Here is a 25,001-nt window from a genome sequence, read left to right as displayed (position 1 = left end):
ACTACCTAAGACAAGTACAATTACTAACAATGCTTTACTGAGTATACTTCAAAGATGCCAAATTATGACACGACTGCAAAATGAGGTTTCTCAGTGGAATAAAATTCTAACCGCATTTGCAGGCTATGTATTTTATAAGCTATTGCCCCCCCCCTTGTAGACTGAGAAATATTGTTGCACCACCCGTGCCATTCATTCATTCACCCACTCTGCACCAAAACAGCTCCAACTTTCAAGTCGCTAAGAGGGTAAAGGGGAATGGTGTGCTCTGAAATCTCTATAGCTCTCCTTACTGTAATATAACCATATAACTATAATTTAAATATAACTTAGTAACTCTCCTTACTAAGTCCTCACCCTCCACCACCAGTGACCCTACAGCCATGATGGTGAATCTATGGCAGGCATGCTGGAAGGTCAGCTCTCTTTCCCCTCTCCATGCATGCCTGAGGATATTTCTCCCATCACCCACCCCTCTGCCTAGCAGCCCAGTGAGAGTGCTTCCTCCCTCCCCTTTCTGGGGTAGGGAGTGGTTCACTTGAGGTGTGAGTTTGGGCACTCAGTCTCTAAAAGGTTCACTATCACTGCCCTACAGTATGATTATATTTTCCAAACCAGCACATGGTCTGAAGAACCAATGAATAAAAAAATATTTGTTAAGCACCTTCTTTGTTTAAAGCACGGTGTACTTTAATCCCTGGAAGCATCAATAGACAGCTCCTGCTCTCAAGGAACTCTCTAACAGCAGAGACAATATGTATAAGAAGTTGCAGCTACTAGTCAGATGGAAAAGCCCATTGATCCTTAGGGGCAATTGCAAAACAGATGGTAATGCATATCTTCTTGGAGATTTTAAATAGATTGATAGATAAACAGACCTACTGGCTAGGTAGCACAATAGATAGAACACCAGGCCTGGAGTCAGGAGAACCTGGGTTCAAGTTTGGCCTCAGATATTTCCTAGCTGTTTTCTGTCTTAGAATTAATTAAGATAGAAGGTGTGGGTTTATTTATTTATTTATTTGTTTGTTTATTTGGTTACTTACTTACTTACTTATGTGCATATGTATGCATATGTTGTTTAAAAGGACCTTTCTTTTGCAAAGTCCAATTTAAATGGTTCCTATCTTGAAATCAGAATCATCCTAAAAAAAAGGATTTTGTTATAGTCACTATACCTCATCCCCTTTTCTCTACTCCTTCCCTGCCTTCAATTCTTTCTATCTATGGTCCGGTCTTAAAATGTGAAAAGTTGAGACTCAGATGAATTTCAACCCTCTTGACCTACTACTGCCCACCCCTATTCTCTGATTTTCCTGGACAGGGGACTGTGTTGACTGTCATTGTGCTGTTGTCTTTTAGAACCAACCATAAGATCTCCAATATATTTTCCCATAATTGGCCTTTATTAATTTCCAGCACAGCGAGCGTCTATCTAATAAGCACATCCCATAGAAAGGAGTAGATCTTTTTCAATTAGACTAAGATAAAAGCTCTCTAGTCCCTGCTCCTCCAAATTGGAAAGATAATACAGTAAATGCCTAGCATATCATTTTCTCATCATGTCTACTTTTTCCCAAGAGAAAGCAGCTGTTTTAGAATGATTCCAGTTTTTTTACTTTTTAATAAAGTAATAACTGAGTCCTTTAGATGGTCTTATGTTCATCTTTTTCTTAACCTTCAAGTTCTAGTTAAGTCCTCTGGTGTTTGTTTTTATGTAACTTCAGTATCTAGGGGCCATTTAGAAATGATGCCCTCATCTCAGCCAGACTCTATGGGGTAAACTGGAGGAGTCTTTGCATATTCATGAACTAGACTTAAAGGAATTTTTAAAATTTGAATATCGAGTATCCTGGATACTTGCTTTTTAAACTGATGACATACCAAAATTATTTCTTTTGTCAGTTGGCTTTCTCCAGGGGCAGCAGTTGAGGAAGTCTGAAACAAGAAACATAAAGATTTTTCTCCTGCCAAAATATGTGATTTTTCTTTGTTTAGGCATCTCCAACCTTTTTGTGACCCCATTTGGGGTTTTCTTGGCAAAGATACTGAAATAGGAAACCAAAACAAACGATGAAGTGATTTGCCCAGGGTTCCACAGCTAGTAAGTATCTGAGGCTGAATTTGAACTCAGGTCTTCCTGACTCCCAGCCCAGTGCTCTATCCACTGTGCCAGCTAGCTTCCCCAAACTGTATGATAGCTTCTCATAATATTCTCTTCCTATAAAAATGGGCATTTTAGTATCAGAGTGCTTACTATACCACTAATGGCTTGAGGGTGAGGTCCTCATCACTTGTCTGAGTAGTCTGGATTAAGTGTGATAGTGTCTTCTCTCATGGAATACACCAAATAAATAATGGTTGAGTAGGACTTGATCTACCAAAGTTCAGTGGAGGAAGCATCTAGAAACTTTTTATGGGGTGGAGAGGCCCCAAGGGAAGTTGGGGTTGAGCTCTCAGTGTAAGGGAAAGCTTTTTGTATCTGAAAGGATACTGTTGACCCCCTTTCAAAATCCAACCAAGTGTTTGTTGGCTCTGGGAGGGGGAGGGGAAAAGGGCAGAGAAAGTACATGAATCATGGAACCATGGAAAACTACTTAAACAAAAATTTTTAAAAATTCAACCAACATTTTATTAAGCCTCTCACCCACCGCCAATCTGTGAAGAGCTAGACAAAAAACGGGGTTTGGAAGTGTTTCATGAGCATGGTGATGGGCTGCTGCAGTTAGACGTTCTCTAACCTGATCCTTGCTGGAGCCAAAAGCCAGGGCTAGGCAGACAAGGGTGGTGGGTTGTTTCCCTCATGAAAATGGCAATATGAAGTTCGGGTATCTTTTCTGGAAAAAAAAGTGTTGGTGGAGCCCAACATTGTATAGATAGAAAAATCTGTTACTTTGAAATAAAATCATAACATAAATTTTATTAGTACAAAATGCCCATGACCAGGAACTTAGGCCTTGAATTGGCCTGAGGATTAGTAGCAAGAGAAGGTAGTTGAGTGGTACAGCGGATAAGAGAGCTGTGAATTAGAGGCCATTAGACCTGAGTTCAAAGTTGCCCACAGTTACTTATTCACTGCATAAATCTGGGCAAGTCACTTAACCTCTACCTGTCTCAATTTCCTCAACTATAAAATAGGGATAATGGTTATATCTATCTCTCAGGGCTATTGTAAAGATCAAATTTATAAGGCACTTAGCACTTGACCTAGAACATGAGAGGTGCCTAATAAATGCTTGTTTCCTTCCTTTCTGTCTACTCAGGAGAGTTGATTTGAGCTTTCAGTTAGTATTTTGAATATATTTGTGTCCAGTGTCCCTTTGTAGAAATAGAACTGTTTGGTTTACTGGAATCCCAAGTGTCCAAAGCTGTTACTTTGCTGGTGATTAAGTGGAACATTTAATTTCTTCCTCAAAATGATGTTCATTTTATAAAGCAAATAGTTGTACATTTCGTTTCCTGCCTTGTGGTGGGCTGCCTTCATCCTGTCACTCAGATATTTTGTTTTTCCTTGTTCCCGTAATGTAAGTGAAACACAGTGACCCACACAACAGGGTGACGTGTGCAGCCGCAATGTAACGAGACACATATTTTGTGCAACAGACCACAAAAGCTCAAGGCTTCATGTCAAAATGAAAACAGAGCAAAGCCAAGACTTCCCTCCAGCTCGCTTGCCAATTCAGGGAGTGGCACAGTCTGAGAATCTGGAGATGTGCTTCGGTTTCTCCATGGGGGTTATTATCTCACAGTTATTTTCGCTCAACTCCGCCTGATAAAAGGGCAGCACAGAGCCAACAAGTGGCATGTCATAATAATTCTATGGGGAAGGCAGCATAAGGTCAAGAGACCTGATTTCCAGTCCAGGTCCACCACTTCCTGGCTGTGGGATCTTGGACAGATGCCTTTCACTCTCTGCAACTCAGTGTCTTACCATGTAAAGTAGGGTTCATAACAGCCCCCAACACACACACACACACACACACACACACACACACGGCTCTTATGTGGAAGGCACTTTGTAAACTCTAAATGTAAAGAAGAGCTGCCGCCTCGACTGGTCTGAGCTACCCTCTTTTGCTTTACTTACAGGAAAGCGGAAGGAATATTGCTAGGTGTTTGGGGCTTTTTTTAATATCGCCTCTTTTTCTAAGTACATTGCTTTCCTTTTTCTCTCCAAGAAAACCAACCTTTATAAAAAAAGATTTTTTAAAAGAACATAACCACAGTTCAACAAAGCACAAATGTCTCTCCCACTTCTCTGCATATTTTTTTTCATGTTTTGAAATCCCAAGCCTCTTGTACTAGTCTGCAGGTCATGACCTGCCTATAAATGCCCACTGTGAATAGAGCTCTGACTGGGGATCCAGGAAGCCCCAGGTTTGTCTCCCCCTGCCACAAACTCACTTTGTAGTCTGGACCTAGACACTCTTCCTCTATAGACCTCAGTTTATTCATCTGCAAAATGGAGACCTTGCCCTCCTAGAGGTCAGCAAACTATGACAGGTCTTCCAGCCTGATTTTGTAAGGCCTGCAAGCATGTTTTTTGTATTTAAAAATGCAGAAGAGGCCAGCTGTGTGACCAGGGGCAGCTGGGTGGTTCAGTAAATTGAGAGCCAGACCTAGAGACACAAGGTCCTGGGCTCCAATATGACCTCAGATACTTCCTAGCTGGGTGACCCTGGGCAAGTCACTTGATCCCCATTGCCTACCCTTACCACTCTTCTGCCTTGGAGCCAATACACAGTATTGATTCCAAAATGGAAGGTGAAGTTTAAAAAAAAAAATGCAGAAGCCATTCTTTGCACATGGATGGTGGGCCCTCCAGGTAGTTTGCTGACTCCTGAACCTGATGATTCTATAAGTTGAAGTTAGTTGCTAGGACCACAGGCTTCTCAGAGGTACATGTCAGAACCTTGGAGTCCATTGTGTCTGCTGCACAGCATTATCCATCAGAGAGGCAACTCTCAGCACCATTAGTGTGAAGGACGTCACAGATAGCAACAGCTTCAAAGGCTCCATTCTCTGGTGACAATGAAAGGCTTATTGGTAATGATGATGTCTTTTCTTGATTCTGCCAACATCATATTCACTAGTGAGTATACCTTGACTAGATTCCATTTCTTAGTATTATGTTTGAATTTAGACACTTATCTAGAAAGTAAGACTTTTTGAAATAGAAAAACGTATCAAGGCCTGTCTTTTTAGAGTCCAGACCTTGGAGTCAGAAACCCAGGTCCAAGTCCTGCCTTCAAAATTTATGCTTCCTATCTCAAAGCCTCAGTCTCCCCAACTGGAAAATGGTGATGGTAATAATTATACTGTGTGATCTCTGGAGTGAGAGCTAGCATTACTGCGCTTAGAGCTGGGTATAGGTATGTCCCTAAAGCAGGTCTTATTTCTCATTCATTAGTTCCTTGCATGTAAATCTGCATTAATCTGGTTTTTTCCTTTTTGGTTTTTTCTTATAGCATCAGCGAAAGTTTCCTCACTGTGAAAGGTGCAGCACTCTTCCTGCCACGGGGAAATGGGTCCTCCACACCGAGAATCAGTCACAGGCGCAACAAACATGCAGGTAAAACTGCCCACTTGCCCCCTTGGTCACTTTGCCTTCATGCTTTTCACTGCAGGGCCAAAGACTGTTAGCCTTTCATGGGTTCTCTAGCTGTTCTGCAGTAATGGTGAGAAATGTGGGAAGCAATCTAATGGTTATGTGATTGCTCCCTTGTAATCACAGGATCTGAGAGTGGTAAGGAACCCCATTTCATCCTCATCTTGGAAAGTTAACAGAATTGTCCTTATTGGCCTGGAATTGCCCTCCTTGTTCTAGCCACCCATTTGTCCTTGCCCTGCCTCGTGGGGCCAGGCAGAATAAGTCTCAGGAGATTTGTTCCCTTAAGATCCTGGGAAAACCAAAGACTTTTAGAACTCTGGACTTTGGCGTCTCATTTTCACTCCTCATTAACCAAAACAGAAACCCTTAAGATTATTTCTGCGTAGGGTGGATGAGTGCAAACTAACCTACTCCAGTATATCTAGCTGACCCCAGACTATGTTTCACATCCTATCCAACATCCACCAAGAAACCAGAACTTCTCTACCCTGTGGCACTCCCTTTTCCTCACCAGGTGCCACCCCACTCTGGACGTGGACTCCCAGCCACTCAACACTGGGATTCTGCCCTGGGCCTGAGCTTTCCTGGCTGGTAGATGAATGAATGAAAGTTCACTAATGTATCTGCTTCCTTTCACCCCATCAAGCATCCACCAGGAACATAGGCCCTTATGGGGCACCTCACTGTCCATTCTCCCTCCATTCATTCCTTCTTTGCTCTTTGGGCTCTCATTCTTGAATTGGAACTGTCACTGGGACCAGAAGAGGTGTGATTGTCCAACAGCTCACTGCCCTAAAGTAGCTCTTCACTAGCTTCTGGAAGACCCCACATCAAACTCTTTGTTTGTCCTGCTCACCTTTTACTGCCCAGAGGGGTTTGCTCCCATGTTAGAATGTTGTCTCTTCGAAGGTAGGAACTGTCTTACTTGTCTGTCTGTTTTCCCAGCACCTAGCATAGTGCCAATGATTGGCACAGAACAGGGACTTGGAAAATTAATTTTCATTCATTCATGTTCTCTAATGATGGTCCAGGGAAAATGATAAGATGAATAAAAGCTTATATAGGTTCCCATGATAATAAAACTTGTTATAACACAGATTAAAATGCAAGTTCTTTAAGATAATTCCTTTAATCCTCTTCTTATAATCCTAAATATGTACATTCCAAAAAAAGATTCATTCCACAAACATGATATGCCTGCCATTTGCAAGGTACAAGGGAGTATACAAGCCAAGTATCCCATGTCTGCCTGCCCTCAAAGAACTTACAAAAGGCAGGACATTTAAATGAGAGTCTCTAACCAAATGCAGAGTCTGAATAATTTAGGGACAATTTATAGGGAACACTAATTTGTCCGTACTTGAATTTTGAGAGGAAACATGGTAGAAAAAGGATCCGAAGGTGTGTAGTTTTGAATCCTGACTCAATCACTTACTAAGTGTGAATAGTTTCCTTTAATTCCAAGCTAGTCCATTTAGTGGAAATAATAAACTGTTGAATTTCTCAGATGGTTGTTATGAGGAAAGTAGCATATAACTTGTAGTCATGGGACCTGAGTTCAAATTCTGGTCCTGCCCCCTTATTACTTGTGTGACCTTGTGCAAGTCATTTAACTTTTCCAAGCCTCAGTTTCCTCACTGTAAAGTGAGATTGGACTAGGTGGCTTCTTAGGTCCCTTTCACCTCTATAGCTACCATCCTTCAATTACAAACTTTGTTTTCCATATAGTGGGTTTCTTAAAGCAAGGTATACCTAAAATCATATAACCCAGAGACTGGTTTAAATAAAGGTGAAAAACTTTCCATGGATTGAGGGAAAATTTGGAGAAAAAGAGATTGGTAGGTAGTGAGGGGGTGGACAGGTCAGGAAGCCAGTCTGCCTGCCAGGTCCCCTTTCTGTAGGCAGCTATCATTTCAGAAAATCTTTTGGAAAATGTCAGCCTCAGAACAGTAGTCAGAGATGATAGCCCAAGCTGGGGCTACAGGAAAAAAGTTGTTATTCATTGCAGACCATTGTGCTCATTTATGCATTTGTGGCCTCTAGGGATAGGAAAAGTTCTGATTGCTAGGTGGGGAGCAAACACTCCTGCAGAGCTTAAGTAGGTCAGAGGTCAGAGATCCAGCTTGACTGGATCCCATTGACCCTGGAATTGACTCATTCCAGCCAGCATGCTCTTGGGCATCTCAACAGCAGTTCTGCCTCCGTAGTGCAGCCTCACCTAGTTACCAGTGTCACAGGGTTGAGTTCTAATTGATCATGTCAGATGATGATACTGTCCTTCCACAGCAGATCCCAAGTCACTAACCCAGGAGTTGGATGATCAGGAACAACATTTCGATTCTCTTCTCTTCTCTTCTTTTCTTTTCTCTTCCTTTCCTTTTTCCCTTCCCTTCTCTTCCCTTTTTCCCTTCCCTTCCCTTCCCTTCCCTTCCTTTTCCTTCCTTTCCCTTCCCTTTTTTCTTTCTGCCCTCAGATTTTAAAAACCCCAAAGGTCTTTCATGAAGAAAGGAACTAGCCCCAGCTAACCTCTGCATTTCAGGGTGATGTTGGGTATTAACCTTGTATAGTCCAAGGAAGAAAGAGAAAAAGCAGGGCTTTAATCCAGCCAGTCCGAACAAGTTATTTAGTGAATTTCTGTCTGTCTATGTCTGTCTCTCTGTCTATATCTATCTACCTACCTGTCTTGTATATGAGGTTGAGGGGAGTGGAGTCAGTGCCTTTTAAAGCTTCCAGGCCTAGTTGGCCTTTTTTCCTTTTTGCATAAACCTCCTCACACAACTTCAGTCCAGGTTTCCACTTGACATTTACTAATTCAGCTTTTTCCTTTACTAAATAAGCGAGGGTGGGCGGTTGGGATCTTAGACCTACTGAATGATCTGACCCAGGCACTATTGGTATAAATCCAAGCTCTCAGTGACTGAATCCAGGACTTCCCCATATTCGGGAGCCAGCACAGCCCAATTCATGCCATTACCTGGCTGGTGATGCTTGTAGAATCAGAAGCAACCTGGAAATGGCTCATATAGCATTGAGCAGGACTGTGCTTCTTAGAGGCAGAGGAGGAAATGTATGGAACCCACTCCTGTCCACATTTGAATATTCAAAGACTCTAGCAACCAAATAATTAAAAAGAGATAATGTCTGTTAACATTCTAAAGGGGAAACAGGCGTGATCAAAGTGGTAAAAATTGCTTGGTCTGTTGATATTTACTTATTAGTGGTGGCAACTGGAATTTTTTTAAAATCCCTGACTTAGAATCAATACTATGAATCAGTTCTTAAACAGAAGAGTGGTAAGGGCCAGGCAACTGTGGTTAAATGACTTGCCTACAGTCACACAATTAGGAAGAGTCTGAGGCCAATTGGAATGGAGGTCCTCCCAAATCCAGACCTGATTCTCCATCCACTGAGTCACCTAGCTGTCCCAGCAAATGGAATATTTAAAAGATGAGAAGGGAATCCCACCTACCTTCAGATTCCCATATCCATCCTGGCCTGCCCCCTCAATCTATGGCAGTGTAATTCCCCAACAAGCAGAGAGATTCATTCACAAAATATGGGCAACTCTTCCACAGACTCTTTTAAAGCTTTATTAGGGGCTAGAGCTGCTTATCTGCCTCCCTTCTATCCTTCATGTGATTTGACTGTATCATTGTGCCAAAGAATTATTGAAATACACGATAAACCTTGTATTCAAAACCTACTGTGTACTGGGTGCCCTTCAGAAATGGTTCCCCTCCTGGTAGTCCTTGCCCTACTTCCTCAGTTTAGATGGGCTAATAATGGAGAAGCTGCAGAAACCTCCCTTGATAGGAAGCAGTATGTAATGGAACAATGCTGACCCTTAATCCAATGTGACCCTGGGCCCTCCCAAGTCCAGTTTAGTTAACTAGATTTAATTAAAATCTGGAGTTGGAGGTCTCGAGCCCTCTGGGTTTTGGAAACTGAGATTCCCAGACCAGTTATATTGCAGAGTTGTGCTGGAATCCTTTGTTGTGGTGCATTTTGCTTTGGTTTCTTCTTAGTTCTTTGTTACAAGAGATGACTTGAGGGGATAGATAGGAGGAGAAAGATGTATTCAGAAGGAAGGTGATGTAAAAACAAGAGATATTTTTTAAATTTTTTCAGAAGAAAATTTTAAAATTCTACACTATAGAAATGGTTGGTAGCCATCATCGAGATAAAAGGAATCTAATAAACCTCTTACAAACTATCTCCTTCACCCCTCCCCTCCCTGACTTAATGACCTCTAAAGTCACCCAGAAAAAAACATGCTTGGCAATATGCCTTGCAGTCTCTCCTATTTTTGAAACCCTTTCCTTTTTTCTTTCTTCCTTCCCTTCCTCTCTTATAATCTACAACTGCAAGGGGGACCAACAGAATATTATGTGTGGAGACTGTAGTAGCTTTGTTGGGGGTACACAACTAACTGTTCAGAAAGTGATGTCTTTCCATACAGAAGTACTGAGCTGAGCCGAGTCAAATTGTTCTGCCTCTGGTTTGCTTTCCCTGTGAAAGTACTTCGTCCCAGTGTATGGTTTTCCTCAACTCCACCTACACACCTCCTTCCTCCCTGCCTCCCCTCCTCCCAACACCTTGTCTCTATTGCACTATTATAAATATCAGCAGAGAGAAAGATTGAGGCTTCCTCCTATTTGAATATTGCTCCCTAATGGGATGCTGATCAAAAACTGATATTCTAGGCAGCATCGTTAGAAAGAGGGCACCTAAAATATTCTTGATGTTTGTGAATTGAGCTATCTTAAGTAGCTTCAAACCCAGGGAATATTATGCAGGGTACTTGCCCTATATTCAATAGGAACTGTGGTCTCTTCAAACTCCACTTGGTATGAGATTATATATCCAGTATTAACTGTGAACCAGCAGGAGACATGGCCCTATTTGCTCTGCCAAAGTGTACAACCAGGGTCATTAACTGGTCACTTTCCAAGGGCCATAAGAAAGAAATGAAAGTAGTAAAACAGAATAAATCTAACAACATAAAAAAACAGTCCACTTTATAGTCATTGCAAATAGGTGAGAAATCACTTGCTACCATTAAGATGCAGGCTTAATCCATGCCGTGTCTTAGAGTCCCTCTGGAAACCACAGCTTCACTTTACAGACATCCTAAGAGAGCTTTAAAGCAAACATCAACCTTTCCTTTTGTGACCTTCTCCAGGGGATCTTCAGCAGCACCTGCAGGCCATGTTCATATTGCTCCGCCCTGAAGACAACATTAGGCTGGTAAGTGTTTCTGACTAATGAGCCTCATGGGCAAAGCTCTGTTTTCTAAGTTTATGTCATGCCGAGAGACAGGTGCTTATTCAGGAGGTGCTGATTCAGTGCCTTGGTTCTGCCCATCACTCTAGTGCCAGGCCTCCAGGGGAGACTAAAGGGATGGTAGTCTTTCTCAGCAGACTCAGAAGATTGTGGGAAATGAGACTCACACCTGGGAAACAGAGACTACAGGGGAGTAGAGAAATTAAGTACCAAGCCATGTTACAGATTGTGAGTGTGAGAGAAATTCAGAGAAACATGAAAAGATCTGGGGGTTGGAATAGCAAGGCCTTTCTTACAGGAAGGGGAATCTCAGTTGGGTCTTGAAGAATGATTGTGTTTAAATTATCTGAGAGAAAGAGAAAAAGCCAGGAGTCAGACACAGCCTGAGCAAAGGCATGTATGTGACAAGTGAAAAGACAGTGAAAAGGTAGCCTGATGAATTTGGGAGGGTTTGTTCTGGGGAATACCAAGAAGTATGTTTGGGCAGGTAGCATGAAATCCAGGTTGTTGATCTCAAAAGGCCAGTGTGGCTTCTCTTCTACTCCCCTGTGCTATCACCCTTGGTTAATAAGCAGAGTTAATTTCCTATTCTCTCTTCTTACCCATTTTGGATTGATACCCTTCTGATATTTGGTCATACTTCCTAAGATGGGTCAGGTAAAACAGTAACAACAAATGTCCAGTGAGTACAGGCACCATCCAAGACTGGTATAAGCAGTGGAGAAAGAAGAATAAGCCAGGAGCTTCTTCTCCCAAGAAGGGTCACAGAAAGGTGAAGTACTGGGAGGAACTTGTTCTAGTTCCTCATCCTTTTTCTTATGCCTCAAATGGGTGTTCCCCGAGGCTCTGTCCTTGGCCCATTTCTTCTTCTGTTATTCTTCTCTTGGTTCTGATTGCTCAGGAATTCTCAAGGCTCAATGCCAGTGACTCCAGAATCTCATATCCGGCCTTGACTTTTCTTCCACGTACCAAGTTCCAGACCTCCTCATCCAAACACTGTCAGGTCCTCTCCCCCTAGATATTCAGTCTGCACCTCAAAATCAGCCTATCCAAACCTGAACTTTTATTCTTTTCTCCCTAAGTCTGTGTTTCCCTCTTAATATCTTTTATTCCTGTTCATTATATCACCACTCTTCCAGTTTCCTGTTTGAAACCTTGATGTTCCTTTTGCCTCTTCCCTTCCCCTCTCTTTTTATGTCTAGTTACTGAATCCCTTTAATTCCCCCTTCATGTGATCAGAGATTTAGAGTTGGAAAGCACCTCAAGGCCATCTAGTTCAGTCCCTCATTTTACAGATGTGAAAAACAAGGCCTTTAGCAGAGAAATTATTTGCCCAAGGTCACACAGGCAATAAGTGCCAAAGCCAAGATTTGAGCCCAGGACTTCTAACTCCAAATCTAGATCTTTGCCCACTGTACTATGTGCTGTACCACTGTGCTGCATCCTGACATCTCTTTACATCCATTCCCTCTCACTACCACTACCTTCATACAAGCTCTCATCACCCACTTGGACTATTACAGTAGCCTCCCAAGATGGTTTTTTTGCCTCCACTCTTATCCTTCTCCAACCTACCCTAAGCATTAATCTGTTGTCGGTCATTCTCCTGCTCAGAAGTCTCCAGTGGTTCCCCTGTGCCACCATGGAAGGTTTCAATCCTGGCCTGTCATTCAGGGACTTATATGTTTCAGTTCTCTGTCTCCTAAATAGGAAACATTGCAGAATCACACAGCTTCCTCCACCTGGCATGCCCACCCTCCCCATGTGGACTGAATTTCTGTCTATCCTTTAGAGTCCAACTGCTGCATCACATACTCCATGAAGACTTCTCTGGGCCATGCTGGCCCACAGAAGCTTTCCCTGTTGGCTCCCACATAGCTCTCTAATTTTTTTACCACCACTCCTCCCTACTGTACTTACCAAGTAATGCTACACACAATGGTCATCCCTGTTTGTGCCTTAACCCCACCCTAGCCCCACTAGTCTTACAAACTCCTTGAGAACAGTGAGGAAGAATGTTTTATTGAAATATGATAAGAATGTTCTGTATGAACGTGGTAGACAGTTAACAATTTGTTGTTAGGTTGGATTATCGAATTGCCTAATCCAGCCTGCCAATTTTGCAAATAAGGAAACTAAGGCTGGCATAGGGAAAACACACCCAGCACCACCTGTTAGTGTTAGGACCTGAACTTGGGTTATTTTTCTTAGTCTCCAACATCTCTTTGAGGCCTGAATCTAAAATCCTATAATCCCTAGGCTTGAACATGTGCTTTCAGCTGTTTATTAACTTTTTTTTTTTAATTTTTTTAAACCCTTAACTTCTGTGTATTGGCTCCTAGGTGGAAGAGTGGTAAGGGTGGGCAATAGGGGTCAAGTGACTTGCCCAGGGTCACACAGCTGGGAAGTGTCTGAGGCCGGATTTGAACCTAGGACCTCTCGTCTCTAGGCCTGACTCTCAGTCCACTGAGCTACCCAGCTGCCCCTGTTTGTTAACATTTTAAAAATACAATCAGAAGATTTAAATGAAATTTCCAAACTAAATGAGAATTTGGACATGACAAAATATTTTACAGTTATATCAAATTGTTAAATACACAGTCATTATGTTGCCAACCATTAAGTGAGTCATCTTCAAGCAAAATCACTGGATACATTGTGTGACTTCTGACCAATTAGTGCATTTTTGTAGCTAAAAGAAGCTTTTGTAGAGTCAGAGCAAAGCCTTTTTTTTTTTTTTTTTAAGTTAAATGTGGGATGCTACTAGAACTGTCATCTTGGGACTGCGTAAAGTTAAAAGTTGGAGAGTCAGCTGTAAGTTTGGTCTCTTATGTTCAGGATAACCCAACAGTAAATAGACATCAATCCCCTCTCTCCCTCCTCAATTGTTGTTTTCTAAAACTGAGATTAGAAAGATGACAAGGAACTAGAATGAATCCAGTCTTTTTCCTTTAGCAGTGTGACTTCTTATCAAGAATATGTGCTCTGTGCACATTGCTGTTGGACTACAACTTTTCAGCATCAGTGCAACAAATAGGCTGGGTAGACCAGAACTAACAGGAATGAGGCAGAGAGAAATTAAGACTGTGAATAACCCTTGAACTACCTGATAGCCTCAATACCAGACTACCTTCTATAAAAATCATGTTCTTGGCCCCCTGCTACCACATCATCATGGTGCTGATAATGACAAGAAGTGCTTTTAGAAGTAGATTTTTTTTTTCAAAAATGGTTGAGATTATTTTAGGATACATTGATTTTAGATCCATCCTGGATCCTTCATGAAGGTCAAAAAGAATTGAAAACCAGTGCCTCCCTTTAACTTTGATTTCTTATTCCCAAAGAAGAATATTTTCAAATTCTTTGATTCATGTCTGAAATCTTTTATAAATTGAGCCATAGATTTTGCTTTATTGTTTGGCTGGAATTCAATATTTACCTACTTTTGAACTCCGACAGAGCAGGTGAGCACTAGTCTAGACTTTGGACCTTTATAATATAATTTTCCTGACAAGAGAGAAATATTTTTTACAAAGGCACAATATAAGTAAGGCTCTTTTTCTTGGCAAAAAAAAATGATTGCAATTAAGGCAGAGTCCTTGCAAGCTCTAGTGAAGCATTTCTGATGCTAAGTGGTAATGAGGAAAGGAATATGTAATGAGCAATTTGTCTTTTTATCAAGAAAATGTTTGGTTGTGAAGGTAAATACATTTGGGGCACAGTAGTTGGTATGTTTGCCCAAAGTCAACATGCTAAGTGCAATGTGGAAAAGGTTAGTATGCAGAGGGTGATAGCCAAGTATTCTCCAGCTTCACCAAAACTGAACACAAGAAAATGACATGAAGCTGTAGCAGAAGGAATTGACTTAGGGACAGTGGTAAAACCCCAAGGACCATGGGTTATTGCCTAAGTTCCTTAAACCCCTGCACCCACCAAGCATCTTCATCTTTACCCAGGACCAGAAAAATTTGTAGTATGAATTATGAGTGAAAGAGGACTTTCTGCATTTCTTTTATTGAAATTTAAGTGAAAAATGAATAGCAGGCCAGGCTAGATACAAACCTAGAGCCAGGGTTGAAACTTTGATTGAGTCAAACAGGCTTCCAGGCTCCAAAAGATCCTTTACACCACCAGGCATCTCAAAAGAATCCATATAATAAGCAGTCATTCCTTCTGAAAAGCGAGTTTCACATGGGCTGTTTCTCAGATGCATTTGAAGGCTGTTAGGATGAAAATAGATTCATTTAAAGTTTTACCGAATTCATCAGAACAGCCTTTTGTCATTAATTTTCTCAGCTCTCTGATTCGAAAGAGAACAACTCTTGTTTGGTAGAGAAGTCTGTCTGTGAAATGTATTTAAAAAGGAATCCTTGAGCTCAGAAGGGTCAGGAACCACTCTCTTAAAAGTTTCTTGTCAAGGAAAAGCTATTGAAATGGCAATGGTATATCAATTCTACTAACATATGTAAGTCCCTGTCCTCAGTGTTGAGCACCCAGAAACAAAACTGGCAGCTTCTATGCTTAAATAATTTACCTTATATTGGGAGCATTGCCACCTGTATGCACATAAGTAAAATACAGGGTAATTGGTAGAGGAAAAGAGCTGTGACCTACTGGAAAGATGAGGAATATGATAACTTATCCCTATACTGTACCTTGAAAGAAGAAAAGGATTCTGAGGTGGAAATGCATCATGGGAAGGAAAGCATAGACCAGTGCAGGGGCCATGGTGGAGTCATAAGAAAATAAGCCTGTCTGTCCTTGGAACCAACAAGATGAGTTTCTTGGTCCTGCTCTTAAACTCCCTAGCCAGGTGAGATGTCCCACATGGATATCCCAACATGACTGAATCTTTACTCTTGCCTAGCAAAGGAGCCCACAGTCCTGGCACTTCTAACTCCAGGCTGGACTCTGAGATTCAGAATATGAATTTGGATCTTGTGAATAGCAGTAGCTGAAAAGAAAAAATGCCAGCAGATGTATTATTTATGAAGACTCCAAGGAAAGAAGGTGTGTAAAGCCCTTGGGGAAATATAAGGCCCTAAGGTCAGCTCTCCTGGGCTTAGCCCTGTCCATGGACTCTAACAGAAGATTTCTCTCCTACCTGCTTCAAAATAAGGATCTCCCAAATCTTATATTCCACAGCACTTCCTGGCCCAAAAGAAACTTTGAGGTGACTACTAATTCTAAGGAGTATTGGGCAAAAGATGTGTTTTAAAATTGCTTTTACACAAAGTGGCTTAGTGAAATAAATTAGATTATGTTCATCTTTACTCAAGTGAGATAGCTGTAAAAGGATGCAGAAAAAAGCTGGAGCTGAGGCAAGTGTTTTGATGTTTTCCCATTTGTCTGTCTATGCCTGTGCCTCTCGGGACTTGAGGTTTCAAATTAAGATTCTCCTCTCACAACTCTTAGAGGATATCTAAATATAAAACATGGACCCCAGTTGAAAGCAAACTTGATCTCCCCTTACTAAAGGCTCAGACAGTATTTTAGGTGTTGTCAAGAGGGTTTGATTAAATCTGCAGAACTGTAATCCTTTTGGTCTTTAATCCAACTACAGGAGTCAAAACAGAATGGTCCCAGAAGTGCCTCTCATCTCATAATGTCTGTACCTGGCACCCTACCTACTGCACTAACGGGCCCTTTCCTCTAGAGTTAGGAAACTTTCATTCAAATAGAATGGAACTCTGCCATTAGATGTATAATTCAAAGATGCAAAGAAAATCCAACTACCTAAGGAACTTTTTTTTTGAGTTTTAGGTTCTGTAGGTAACAAATGCCAAGTGTCATTGTGAAATATCTTACAAAGAGAGTCTTTCTGCTGACCAAATGACCTTGGTAACTTTTATTGCAGCTAACATTCTTTGTAGAGATTTTTCCCTTTAACCAACTTTGATTCAGTCAATTAATTGCTAACACTTGGTATAGGAGGAGTGAGCAAGGCAGTTATGCCTATGCCAAATGGGTTTTAAGAGACCTAGCCAGAAATTCCCAGAGCTGGGATGGGATGAAAAGAGACCCTGACACATTCAGGAAGCTAAGTATGGTGGGAATGGAAACAACATGAAGAGGGTCCCTCTTTTAGGTTAAATTAAAGATAACCAAGGCAAGCAAGAGTTCACATATGTGGCATCATTGAAATCTCATTTATTAGAGTGTTCTAGTTTACTCTAATTGGATTTTATGATGAAAATAGTTGTAACTATCTTGGGCGCTGTTCCAGAAACCCTAAAATACAAGAGGAACTGTTCCCCAGGCCTCCTGGGGCCAAGGGTACATCACCATCTACGCCAGGCTTCCCTGAATTTGACCCTTAGTTTGTTTTTTTTTTTAAACCTTAGTTCCTCTTCACTTCTCCGAAGCATTTTTTACTTGAATTGTCACGGTGTGGCTTTCGGGAACATATATTCAGCAGTACTGTTCTCCATCTTGTAGACTTGGCAACACAGTACCCACTATTACATTCTCATTGGGTCAGCTCTTGTTGGAAACAACCTTGAGCGAGGGTGCATATGGGTGAGCATGCAAGTGTGCACAAATGTGTGTGTGTGTGGCCAGATATGTCACTATTTGTGCTTCTCAGGCTCTTCTTAGGATAATACAGTAGAGGAAAGAATCCCACCATTTACCTCTCTTAATTAGCCTGGTATACCTCTGCTTCTCTGATCCTTAGTTCCTATATATATTTGGGCAGAGAGGCCAGGCCTGGTAGGTTTGGAAAGATCTGTAAATCCATCAGTGTGTGAATACTATACAGACTGCAATGCTATCTTCCACATCTTTCATGAGTTACCATGGTCAAAGGCATTCTTTGTCAGATAGTGGCCAGTCTAGAACTTCTCTGATGTACCTCCATGTACCAAGTGTACAGAGTCACTTGTTTGTCCATAATGCATCACAGTAGAATTCCAGTAGAAGCTAGCATGATTAATACAAACTTTGGAGAGAACAGTTTTAATTGAAAAATGAAGCAAAGCTTGATGGAAAACTAATTGGAAAATCTGCTACAAATTATATTGACTCTCTTTATGCTTAAAATTCCTATTTTAAAAGGAGAGAAGGTCCACAGTATGGTTGTAGTTTTGTCTCTTGACATTATTTTGTTATTTGTTAATTTTGTAGGCGGTGAGATTGGAGAGCACATACCAGAACCGCACTCGCTATATGGTAGTGGTTTCAACCAATGGCAGACAAGATACTGAAGAAAGCATTGTCCTAGGAATGGATTTCTCCTCTAATGACAGGTATGCTGCTGAACTCAGAAAAGCTTTGCATTTTGTATTAGAAGAGACATCCTCTTGTATAAGTCAGTTCAGTGCATAAAACTGGGATGGGGGAGGTGTGGATCTTAGACGCCAAGTCTAGAAGGAAATAAGGCAGTGAAACCCACAGTGGGTTGAAAAAAAAACACAAAACAACCCCCTTTTGTCTTTTGTGCCTCACATGTCATCCCTCCTCTTCTCTTCCCCTTCCCCCTTTAAGAAACAACTATTAACCAGTTAGTTCATGATTCTGGGGAAAGTCTTTCAATTAGTCAATTAGTCCTTATCTGCATCAGTTAGAATTGAATTTGTTTGGGTCACCAAACTGCCCATCAGACCTGGCTGCTCCAAGTCTCAAAAATGTAGTGGCCATACTCTGATCTGGTATATTTACCTGTGATCATAAGCCATGGCGTTGCCAAGCCTTACACTCTTTGCCATCTTCCTCTATTTAAGAAAGCTATGGATCGCTGGGTCAAATCTGAATTTAGTTCAGTTCAGAAACATTTGCTAATAAGAAGCTTTTGTGCTCATGTACCTTTGTTGGGCCTAAACTGGATGTTTAATCTTGTAACTGAAGACATCGCATATTGCTTTGGCCTGTGCAACTTTTGTTGCTAAGGTTTAATGCTTTCCTTTTTTCCATTTCATTTTCTGGAGAAGCCTTGGGAGGGCTATGGAATGTAGCTACTAAGCAAAACTTTGCTGTCCAGATAATAAGCCTCAGGAAATCCTGCCAGGTGTCTCAGAGCACAGACTTCCTGGTTTGAAACTAGAATGGAACTCAGGGCCTGATGGGGGTGGGACCTAGACCCCAAGATAGTATTGCCACCCAGTGAGCTCAGCAAAGTCAGCTAGAAACTGGCTCTCACTGTTTGCCAAAAAAAATCATTGGTTTGGAAACTTTTCATTCCAGAATTGGTACTGGTGATTCCTAGTTATCCATGGCAACACTGACATTGGTTTGGAAGTCAGTCTACAAATGATTTGTTGAGTTTGCCAGAAACACACATCCGTGACTGCTCCCTTGTTTCCCATGTATTACCATATATTCCCTTTAATTTCTTGCCGAGATATCATGCAGGCTTTTTAAACCACTTCTGGGAAGCTTTCTCTTGTTCAGGTTGAAGAAGGGAGAAGCATTTTCACTTTTCATATGACTTAGCAGCAGTCCACCAGTATTAACTCTCCTCCCTTTCATACAATCACAGAGCTTTGTAATGAGGTTTTCAAGCCATTCTTCTTCTTTGTTTAGATTCCCCACCTGGTCTGGGAGCTCTCTGGAAAGGCCATCTCCTCTGAAGCCAAAACCAGGTTCTTTACTGACCTGGTTTGCAGCTTCCTGTCCCTAGGGGCCTCCCTGCAGAGTCAGAGTGGTTCAGTGGTTGGCTCCTCCTGACCCAAAGAGGAAAAGAGCTGTCAAGGGTTCAACCTTATCAAGATATTGTCTTAATCTCTGACCCCAAACATAAGGAGTGCTCCTTAGGATGCATCCTTTCCTACAGCTTTAATGGCATTAAGAGAACCATTAAGAGATTTAAAATGTCTAGATTCTGTGGGAGAAGCTAGGGCCCAAGAGGAAGGACAGTTAGCTCAAGGAGCTGGAAACTACCCAGTTCTTTCTCCTTCTTGAACACAAAGACTGCTCTTGTGATTTAGACAACTCTAGTGCTCCCCAAGCACCAAAAGACCAAGACTAGGGGAATCTGGCCTCAGACACATTCTAGATGTGTGACCCTGGGCAAGTCACTTAACCCCCATTGCTTAGCTCTTCTGCCTTAGAACCAATGCACAGTTTTGTATATTTCTACCTACCTAGAGACAGAAGGTAAAGGTTAAAAAAACAAACTCACATCATGGATGTTTCCAGACGTTTTTAAGCAGAAGTTAGAAGCCTAATTGATAGTCAGTGGTTTCAGACTCAAATAGAAATAGATCCTATCATATTGACTTCAAAAATCACAAATTAACATTGTGTTGTATAGTATTTTTATTGATTTTTGTTAAATATTTCCTATTTTCATTTGATTTGGGCAACTGAGAGTCTATGGTAGGACCTCTCCAAGAAGCTTTTTAGGGCTGCTTCAGCAAATTAATTTCACCTACATACTCGTTAATCAAGAATTGCATTAAATTTTAACCACTTAAAATTATTTTTAAATGCAATGTAGTCTTGGTATCCAAATGGCACTGCTCCAAATAGAGTTTCAAGGAAAGACACCTGTAGACTTTTAGGGTTGTGAAATCTCTTCTTGTTAATTAGGAATCATGGCTATGAAAGCAAAGACCTGAGCCTTATGAGGAAAGCTCTTAAGGTAGGCTGGATTTAAAATTCCTGGGATAGGAGCCCACTCACCTAAAAGAAATTTCAGTAAATCGAGAATTCTCTTTTGGATGTTCCAAGATCTCTCTCTCCCTTTTCTGTCCCTCTCTAACAATCAGGCTGTAAGCCTCTGCAGTTTCTGCCATAGTTCCTTAAGCTCTGGGGACCCTTCATATTTATAGCACAAATTTTATGTGTTGCTAGGGACCCTACTAATTACTCACAAAAAAGACACACTAAAAATAATCCCCCTCTACCTTGGGAAGACATTTTCAAAACACATTTTCCATGAGCTCATCCCATTTAGGTCACAGAAATACTGGTGGGGCTATTTATCTCCTGGAGTCTAATGTGGTAGCCATGACTGTGTAGCAGCTTCTCATGTAAGTTATTCTAATCTTACTTTGAATCTCATGAGTTCTGGAATCATTAGTGATGGTATTGAATAACACTGGGGGCATTAAGTCCAAGGAAAAACATTTCACCAAGCACAAACAGTCAGATCTTCATCACACAGTAATGGGTTAAGATGTAGAGTTCCTCACTTTGGTTACCTACCTACCCTAGCATGCGCTCTTGCTTGCTTGTGTGCTCTCTCCCTCTTTCCCTTCCTTTTCTCCCTCACTCTCCCTCCCTTTCCCTCCCTCCTTCTCTCTCTCTCTCTTTCCCCCTCTCTCCCTCTCCCTCTCTCCCTCTCCCTCTCTCACCTTTCTTTAGGACTTTTAATTCATTCAAGAATAAGTCCCCAACTCTTTAAGGTATATTATCTCTAAGCATTCATAGCGGTGCACAGAATTCTTCATAAACTAGTGAGTATAGAATAGTTATAACGAAAGATAGTATTTGGATCTAGAGGCAAGCATAGTGGCACCATATTTGATGGTTCACCCCGTCTGAAGAACTTGTGTGGTTAATGGCCCAAGCATAGTCCAAGAAGAGTTAAGAGCTTTTAGCTATTAGCCCCAGCCTGCTCATTAATGTGGTAGTAGGTCCCTGAGGCCAGTTGCTTAATTTGTGTCTGTATAGTAGAGATGATGATACTGTACTGGAAGGTTGCCTGGATTCATTAGCCTTTAGACACCATACATGGGCTTTATTTTTCATTGCTGACATTCTTACTAAGTTTCAGTAATGGTGGCAATGAATGACTTCTCACCATCCCCACTTGGCTTCCCAAGTGTTGAAGTTTTATTTGTGTATATTTTGTTGCTCCCCACTCTAATACTGTCCAGTCTCGCCTTTACCTTTGTATCCCCTTCGAGCACCATGCCCAGTATGGTGATATTCACAGAAAGAGTGTTCCATGCTATATGAGAAGCTGTATATGCAAAGGCTTTTAGTTTTGCTCATGAAATGCAGGTCATTTTTCTTTTCTAAAGACAGCCCTCAGAGTTACCTTGGAAATTTGAAGTGTAGTAGTTTTTCTTCCTTGTCGGATGAATTTTTAAAAACTGACTATGCTTTGAAATAGCAGCAAGTGACCGGGTCTCTTGCTCCCACAGTAGTACCTGTACGATGGGCCTGGTCCTGCCTCTCTGGAGTGACACCCTTATTCATTTGGATGGTGATGGGTAAGAGCTTCCCCTTTTCATTTATGCCAGTGGGTGGGGTTCCATCTTACTGCACATTGATTCAGCTGAATGGGAGGTCCCACCGTACTTCAGGCCTGTAGCTCAATGAGTCCTTTTAAAACATACTTTGTAAGATGGTGGGGAAAAAAAATGAGACTTCCAAATTTCTTCCATTCCTGCGCCTCTAGGCCAAAGGTTAAGCATTGTGTCTGTGTAGTCCTAAGTCTCACAGCAAGGAAAAGCCACTTCACTGGACAGAAGTTAAATCAGAGCTTGAGTTATTTGCAGTAGTCTCCCAGTGGATGATACATCCTGTTACAAGCAAGTATATTGCCTCTCTGCCAGCTGTTGCCCTACTGTGCAACCCCCTTTCTGTGCCAGTTACAATACACTCCACACTGACCCCAGGGTTATTAGAGGCTGTCCTGTTAACAGGAAGCAAGAAACCAAACTGTTTGCAGCAGCTCCCACTGCCAGAGTTCAGTTGCTGCATCTTAGAGGTCTTCCAAGTTGTAATGCACACCAGGACAGTTTGTCCACCCCTACAGCTGGAAATCTCTGTTGATTGAATGCCCTGCCCTGACTTGGCTATGAGATCCCAGTTGTTTTTCATAACAGATAAAAATCAGCCATAATCATTCCTGTGATAAGCTTTTCACTCAAGGACTAGACTGTGGTGGGTTTAGCTGGAGTACCTTCTGCCACACCAGCTGTACCAGGGTGGGGAAAAGCCTTGAAAAACACAATAGGAATAACCTCCCCCCCGCCCCCAACTGGTGGCATTTGTTTTATTCTCTTCTCTCCTCAGGGGGTTCAGCGTTTCAACAGATAACAGAGTTCACATATTCAAACCCGTGTCCGTGCAGGCAATGTGGTAAGATGGCTTTTTAAATATTTGTTCATGTGTTCTTAAGGTAAAGGCTGTGAAGAAGGGGCATTGGACATGGGGCAGGTATTGTGTACGTGCTTATTTCCTGATGTTGTAGGACAGTGATGGCAAACCTTTTAGAGAGGGAGTGCTGGACCCCCCCACCCTCCCACCCCCACTGAGTGCCAGACTGCCCAGGCCCCTCTTGACCCCATACAGGGGGAGGGAGAAAGCATTCCCATTGGGCTGCTCAGCAGAGGGGCCATTGATGTGAAAAAATGTCATCAGGCTCGGTGAAGATGGGGAAGGGAGCAGCCCTTGGCCTTTCTAGTAACAAACACTGTTGGTAGGGTGGGGAGGAGGGCAGCCACATACCCACAGAGCGGGCTCTGCATGCCATCTTTGGTACCCATGGCATAGGTTTGCCATCACTATTGTAGGATATCTGCTAGTCTACCACTGCACCATCAAAATCAAAGGTCCAAGCAGTGATGAAGAATTAAAAGGAGCAATTATCTTGCCAAGTGGGAAGAAACATGTTTTTTCAGGTGAGAATCTAAAGCCCAGACAAGTAGTGACTTCCCAAGGGCACATGCCATGACTTGGGAATAGAGGGACCTCAGGTCTGAAACTCCTGGTCCAGTGCTCTTGCCGTGGTACCATTCCTGCTAACTAATCAGCCTTCGGTTTTCAGGGCAACAAGAGGAATTTAGCAGTATATTTTCCTAAAGTATGTTCTGTAGGTAAGGTAGGCCCTTTGAATACCCATTCACTGTACCTTTGAAGTTTTCTTCTTCTCTGCCTGAGAGGCAGTTGGAAGCAAAATGGATGGAGCTTAGGGCCTGGAATCAGTAAGATCTAAGTTCACATCTGCCCTCAGGCACTTATTGGCTGTGGGACCCTGGGCAAGCCCCTTCACTACTGTGTGCCTCGGTTTTCTCAGCTATAAAATGAGGATTAAAATAGCCTCTCGTTGTTGTGGAAATTAAGTAAGTTAATATTTGTAAAAGAATTTGGAAAAGTGCCTGGCACATAGTAAGCACTATATAAATGTTTATTCCCATTTCTTCCCTTTCTAAATTATAGGTATCTACTAACATAAAGAAGTCTAGGCCTGTTCATTTGAAAACTCTGTAGTTTAGGGGCAGCTGGGCAGCTCAGTGGATTGAGAGTCAGGCCTAGAGACAGGAGGTCCTAGGTTCAAATCCAGCCTCATACACTTCCCAGCTGTGTGACCCTGGGCAAGTCACTTGATCCCCATTGCCCACCCTTACCACTCTTCCACCTAGGAGCCAATACACAGAAGTTAAGGGTTTAAAAATGTAAAAAAAAAAAAAAAAAAAAAAAAACTCTGTAGTTTTTGAAATTGAACTATCTTTGACTAGGACACTGAAGGAACTCCTTTCTCATTCCATGTTTTGAAAAGAAATCAGTGGTGGTCTGGTTGTGTAAGCCTCATGAGTTAATCCCAGAGTGGAAGAACATGCCTTTCACTTCCTGTCCAGGCCCCTGCCTGCCCTCTGGTGGAAACACTAATGACCAAGGGGTGGGGCAAAGGCGAGCCAAGCAAGAAATCAGAGCCTCAAAAACAGACCAGCAAGAGATAATCTATCCCTGTATGCCCCAGTTGGCTTTTATCAGGTGATTAGGGCAAAGGGCTGATCTGCTGAACTCTTCATAATCTTATCAGTTCATGCAGTAATTGAGGCAGAGGACACCATTTCAGGGTCTGTGTTTAGAGCAGAGCCTCTGATTCAAAGGGATTCCTGAGGGTCCGTCTCTTGGAGTACCCATGACCTCTTTTGACCAATGCTAGTGGTGACTGACCCATGCTTGGGCACCAGAGGAGAGCCAAATAGCACTCTTCTGGGAGAGGGTATGTGAGTCCCAGGAACAACTCCATTTTCAGCCTCATTGTTTGGTTGCACAAAGCTGTGTTCTTTCTGAAGACCCTGTGGATTCAATTAGTGACCTTGGGTCAGGCTTTGATGTCTGTAGTAAACAGGCAGGCAGGCCCAGGCCTCTTGGAAATGGGCCTTCTTTGGTCTGCCACAGAAACTGATCTCCAATTCAAAGTGTC

The 25,001-nt window shown here is 42.1% G+C and overlaps 1 protein-coding gene across 1 annotated transcript in view; it reads left to right on the top strand.

Annotated features, from left to right (window-relative positions):
* Positions 1-25,001, top strand: part of SSH2 (slingshot protein phosphatase 2) — a 100,078-nt gene that overhangs the window by 38,960 nt on the left and 36,117 nt on the right. The window contains exons 2-6 of the mRNA XM_044672891.1: positions 5,469-5,572; positions 10,794-10,858; positions 18,020-18,141; positions 21,985-22,053; positions 22,862-22,927. Of these exons, the coding sequence (XP_044528826.1) occupies positions 5,469-5,572; positions 10,794-10,858; positions 18,020-18,141; positions 21,985-22,053; positions 22,862-22,927 (426 nt within the window). The remainder of the gene's footprint in view (positions 1-5,468; positions 5,573-10,793; positions 10,859-18,019; positions 18,142-21,984; positions 22,054-22,861; positions 22,928-25,001) is intronic.

Source organism: Gracilinanus agilis, chromosome 4 (assembly GCF_016433145.1).
Source record: "Gracilinanus agilis isolate LMUSP501 chromosome 4, AgileGrace, whole genome shotgun sequence".
NCBI classification, from domain to species: domain Eukaryota; kingdom Metazoa; phylum Chordata; class Mammalia; order Didelphimorphia; family Didelphidae; genus Gracilinanus; species Gracilinanus agilis.
Note: the sequence above shows the minus strand (reverse complement) of the source record. Positions and strands in the feature narration are given on the sequence as shown.